Source organism: Neopelma chrysocephalum, unplaced genomic scaffold, assembly GCF_003984885.1.
Source record: "Neopelma chrysocephalum unplaced genomic scaffold, ASM398488v2 Primary Assembly neopelma1_181835, whole genome shotgun sequence".
NCBI lineage: Eukaryota > Metazoa > Chordata > Aves > Passeriformes > Pipridae > Neopelma > Neopelma chrysocephalum.
The window spans coordinates 42521-47525 of record NW_020937865.1 but is presented as its reverse complement, the minus strand read 5'-3'; the positions used below and the strand labels follow the sequence as shown (position 1 = coordinate 47525).

General features: G+C 58.7%; 1 protein-coding gene across 1 annotated transcript; it reads left to right on the top strand.

Annotated features, from left to right (window-relative positions):
- Window positions 1-224: 224 nt before the first annotated feature.
- Window positions 225-2304, top strand: LOC113962496 (heat shock protein beta-1). Its single transcript, XM_027673246.1, has 3 exons — window positions 225-817; window positions 1707-1770; window positions 1968-2304. The coding sequence occupies exons 1-3, from the start codon at window positions 457-459 to the stop codon at window positions 2125-2127; spliced, it is 585 nt and encodes a 194-aa protein (XP_027529047.1). The 5' UTR covers window positions 225-456; the 3' UTR covers window positions 2128-2304.
- The last annotated feature ends 2701 nt before the right edge of the window (window positions 2305-5005 follow it).

The following is a 5005-nucleotide window of genomic DNA, read 5'->3' as shown; positions in this document are numbered from 1 at the left end:
GGGGGGCTCCAGAACCTTCTGGCTGGCAGGTGACGCAGCGCAGGGCCATGCACGGCCTCCTCCACTGACTCATCTCGCCATTCCCGAAGCGCTGGCCCGGCCCCAGCTCCCTCCCCACAAGGCCAGCGTGTCCCGGGGATTGTTTTACGGGCAGGCAGGAAGAGCCCGGGAGCAGCTCCAAGGGCCATCCATCACTCCCAACCAGCCAAGCCTCTCGCGATGAAAGGCGGACGGACACTTCCTTGGCAGGGGGACCCCGGAGGCCGCCAGCCCCCTCCCCGCGCCGCCCACACACTGCGGCTGCGTGCGGCCGCCCCAACCCCGGCAAAGTTTCTCGTCCCTTCCCTGGGGCTGCTGCGATTTCCATTAATAGCCAGCTGAGCCTCCCGGCTAAAAATAACCCCCGGCCCTCTTCATAAGGCACCGCCAGCCGCCCCCCGGGCAGCACCACACACCATGGCCGAGCGCCGCGTCCCCTTCACCTTCCTGCGCAGCCCCAGCTGGGACCCCTTCCGCGACTGGTACCATGGCAGCCGCCTCTTCGACCAGTCCTTCGGGATGCCCCACATCCCCGAGGATTGGTACAAGTGGCCGAGCGGCAGCGCCTGGCCGGGATATTTCCGCCTGCTGCCCCGGGAGAGCGCGCTGATGCCGGCCCCGGGCTCGCCCTTCGGGACGGCGCTGAGCCGCCAGCTCAGCAGCGGCATCTCCGAGATCCGCCAGACCGCCGACAGCTGGAAGGTCACCTTGGACGTCAACCACTTTGCACCTGAGGAGCTGGTGGTCAAGACCAAGGATAACATCGTGGAGATAACCGGTGGGTGCTGGGATGGGGGGTCTCTGGGGTCCCTCGAGGGTGCTGGGATGAGGCAGCTGCTCCAGAGCTTGCTGGGGGGGAAAAGGGTGGAAAGGCAACGTAGGGCGGAACAAGGGGTGGGAAGAGAGGGAAGGAAAAGCAAAAAGAGGAGATGGAGGGGACAGGTGGGAGGAGAGGAGAGAGGAGAGGAGAGGAGAGGAAAAAGGGAAAGGGAAAGGAAAAGAGAAGAGGAAAATCAAGGCACAGAGGAAGGCCCAGCACTACAGCTCAGCCTTGGGGTGCATTCACACAGCACAGGGTACAGAGATCCCCCGCCAGCCCCATATATTCACCCCTCGCTGCTGTCCCAGCCAGGACACAGGGAGGGACCCCCTGCCTGTGACCCACAGAGGGATCTGGGGGGTAACAAGCCCCACAGCCCCCACACTCCCCGCAGAGCCCTGGGCAGCTCAGCCAGGGATGCCATGACAAAGTCCAGACCTGTGGCACAAGGCCAGGATGTGCTTCCTGCCACACCAGGATGGTCTGCACGGAGTGGGGGCAGTTCCCCAGCCAGAGGGATTCAGGGTGCAGCCCCAGCAAGAGGAGGGTCCTCCATCTCCAGCCCCACTGGCTGTGGGGCCAGGTGGCTGCTGTTGGGTCCCTTTGGCCACCACCAGCTCCTGGCACCACACTTTGCTCCACTTGAATTTGGGGGATGCTCCCAGAGGGGCCTCACTGCCCCTGGTACCCCACAGCTGCTTCAGGCTCATATTATGGCAAGAAACATCAGGATGGGCAGAATCAGCCCCTCCCTGGTGTCAGGCAATGTCGGGATGGGGTGGGAAGGCTGCCCCCCCTCAGCTGGGTGTTTCCTTTCCAACCATCCCGGGGTTTTGTTTCCTTGCAGGCAAACACGAGGAGAAGCAGGATGAACACGGCTTCATCTCCAGATGCTTCACCCGAAAATACACGTAAGTACCAGGGAGGAGGAGAGCTGGGATCCTGGGCAGCACCTCGATGTCTTTGGGGACCTTTGCCCACCCACCCCCTCAGTGCCCACTGGCCAAACTGGGAGCGGGGAGGCAGCAGTTTGGGGCTGTCACATCCCTGGGAGGTGTAGGTGGGGCAGTGGGTGCTGCGGCCCTGACCCCCCCCTCTTCCCCCACAGCCTCCCCCCCGGTGTTGAAGCCACGGCCGTGCGATCCTCGCTGTCCCCCGATGGAATGCTCACGGTGGAGGCCCCCCTGCCCAAACCCGCCATCCAGTCCGCGGAAATCACCATTCCCGTCACCGTCGAGAGCCAAGCCAAGGAACCAGCCAAGAAGTAGGCGGCACCCAGGAGGAGGAAGAGGAGGAGGAGAAGCCGCCGCCGCCTCCACCCCCAGCTGCGCCCTCGCACCCGCCCCCTTTTTACTGTTGATTTTGTACTCGCCCTGTCACCGAGTGCCTTGAATAAATGTGAAGGAACCGACATTATCAGCTGGAATAAAAACTGGTGAAAGAAACTTGTCCCTGTGTGTGTCCCCCGGCAGGGAGGAGCTGCACTGCAGGCACTGGGACCAGAGCACCAGGATGGGGCTGCCTGGGGCCAGTGGGGGGGGTCACCAAGCCCTGCTCAGCACCTGGGGTCAACATCCTGAGTCTCCCTATCCTGGATATCCCACATCCAGGTCTCCAACACCCCAGCTCTTCACATTCCAGCCTCCAGTATCCTAGGTCTTTACATCCCGGGTCTCAAAAATTTCTGGTCTCCAACATCCCAGGCTCAGCATCCCAGGTTTCCACAACCTGGCTCTCCTACATCCCAGGTCTCTCAAATGCCAAGAGAGTCTCACCTTCTTGGGTGCACCCTCAGGGTGCTCAAATGCCCTGGGTCTCACCCTCCCTGGTCTCCACAACGCTGGCTCTCAGCCAATATCAGAATATGTCCTGGGTGACATCCCTGAAAAACAAGCACACACCCCCTGCCCTCTGGGTCACAGGGGGGCCAGAGGGCAAACAGGGGCTTTGTGGGCAGAAGCTCTGCTTGGGGACTCCACAACCCCAGCAATGCAGCCCCTTGAGCCCCAGCCCTGCCATCCAGTGCTCCCCTTTCCTTCCATCCCACTGTGGTGAGGGGCCAGCTGGGGGGGTTCAGCTCAGGGGCTGCAGCCATACTGGGGGGCTGGATTGGGGCAGAGGGGGGTCGTGGTCTCGGGTTCAGCCCCAGCTGGCCCCATGCCCCCTGTGCCCCCTGTGCCCCCCGTGCCTCTGGGCAGGACTGGCCCTACATGGCTGAGGTCAGGCCCAGGGCTTCGATGTTCCCACTCTGACAAATCCCACTAATCCCCCCTGAGTCATCCCGGAGGCAGACAGTGACCTGGGAGGAATCTCGCGGCCGCGAGGCCCCTCTTTGGGTTTGGGGGGCTCCACGAACCCCTTCCCCTCCATCCCCTCTGCCCCAGCAGTCTCAGGGGTGAGCAGTCTGGCAGCTCTCAGGCACAATCCCGGGGTCAGTTCCTGCTGCCAGGGGTCACCTGTGTGCCTGGGGGGGCTCCCTATGTGTGTGTGTGTGTCTGGGGGTGCGAGGCTTTTCCAGCCCGAGCGTGTCTCCAGGGGAAGAAGCCCCTCCAGGAGCATCCCCAGCCCCCTCCCCTCTCTCCCGTGGCCATGCCACAGTGGCTCTCACGTCCCAAAATGCCGTGGTGAGGGGGCTGTCGGAGCACCACGGCGCCGGGGTGGGGCTCGGGGTGTCTCTCTCTGCGTGGGGGTGCTCGGCGAGCCCCCAGCCCCTCTTTGCCGTCACCCAGGGGTTATTCCCAGCCCCTTCCCGGGGGTGTCGACCCTGCACCCCCGGATCCCTCGCAGGGCGCGTGAGTCAGGGCGCATTTTCCGTTTATAGTTTCCCGGGGAGGGGAGTATTTTTACAGCGTGAGTCACCGCGCGTGTGGCTCCGGGCGGAAAACCATCAGGGAAGGCAGGGAGGGAGGTGGGGAGGCTCCCACACACCCACCCCTGCGGCCACGGGAGCATCCAGGAACCCTCCCCGCGGCTCCCACCTTCCCTCGCCTCTGGCCCGGGAAGGAGCCTGGTGATCCCTTAATCCGCCGGGATCCTCTGCGCCGGCGGAAGGGCGGTGGCCCCCGGGATCAGACACCCGGCTGTTCCCGAGCCCTCCCCACCCCACGGAGCCCCCCAGAAACTCGACACAGGCGATAACAATTAAGCAGCGCTGACGTCAGATCTGTAAGTTTATTTGCTCAATGTACGACGGCTACATAATGACTCACATTCATGATATTCCATCACTGAGGAAAAACTGCTAAGAATGGTCCGTGTGTGAAATAATTCCTTACAGAAACACGGAGTTGGAAAAATAATCACTGATTAGACCTTAAAAATAGTTCACTGCATAACATGACAAAAAGCACAAACAAAGGCTCATTCAAAGAACACAGTCATTGTTCTCCTACACTGTAATAGTTATAATTTCACCATGACGAACACCAGACATTAAGATTAAGCTAACACTGGTGTTTTCTTTTGCTTTTTTTTTTTCCTTTTTAAAAACAAAATCATATATAATTGCATGTCACTATAGCAACATCCATAACAGATCAGTTTGTTACGATCACTATTTGGTAGAGCAAACTTTACCCCCAAAAAAAAAAAAAGGAAAGAAAAATAAATTAAAAAACTTTAGAAAATTTTTGAAGACTATTTTGTCATAGGAATACATAACATCTACAGTATAAGTTAATAAATTTCAAGCTACTGTATAGAAATACGACACTAGCATGCACAATATTGTATCAATAGAGTAATGGAGCAGTAATCATTTCACTGGAGAGACAGTATCATAGGCAAGTGCATCTCTTAAAAAATGAAAGAAACCATTCAAGCTGCTTAAAAATCAAGTCCCTGACCCCCACTCCGTTTTTAGCCCTCTTGTGCCATCTCTCCTGCATAAGTTTCCTAAAGCAGCCAGAGCAAAAGCCAAAAAGAGTAGTAATTTAAAAAAAAAAAAAAGATAGGTTTTGTAATTCCAGTAAATCACTTCCAAATTGTACAGCTGGGACAACACTGCTCACGGGACACGGGGGTCGATGAGAGGGAGGTAAGAAGCCTAAAGCATCTCCCGGTCCCAGCACGCACTGGCACCGCGGGCCCCTCGCCGTGGGATGCTGCACCCCAAATTCCTGCAAAGCGCCTGGGCCTGACTTTGGG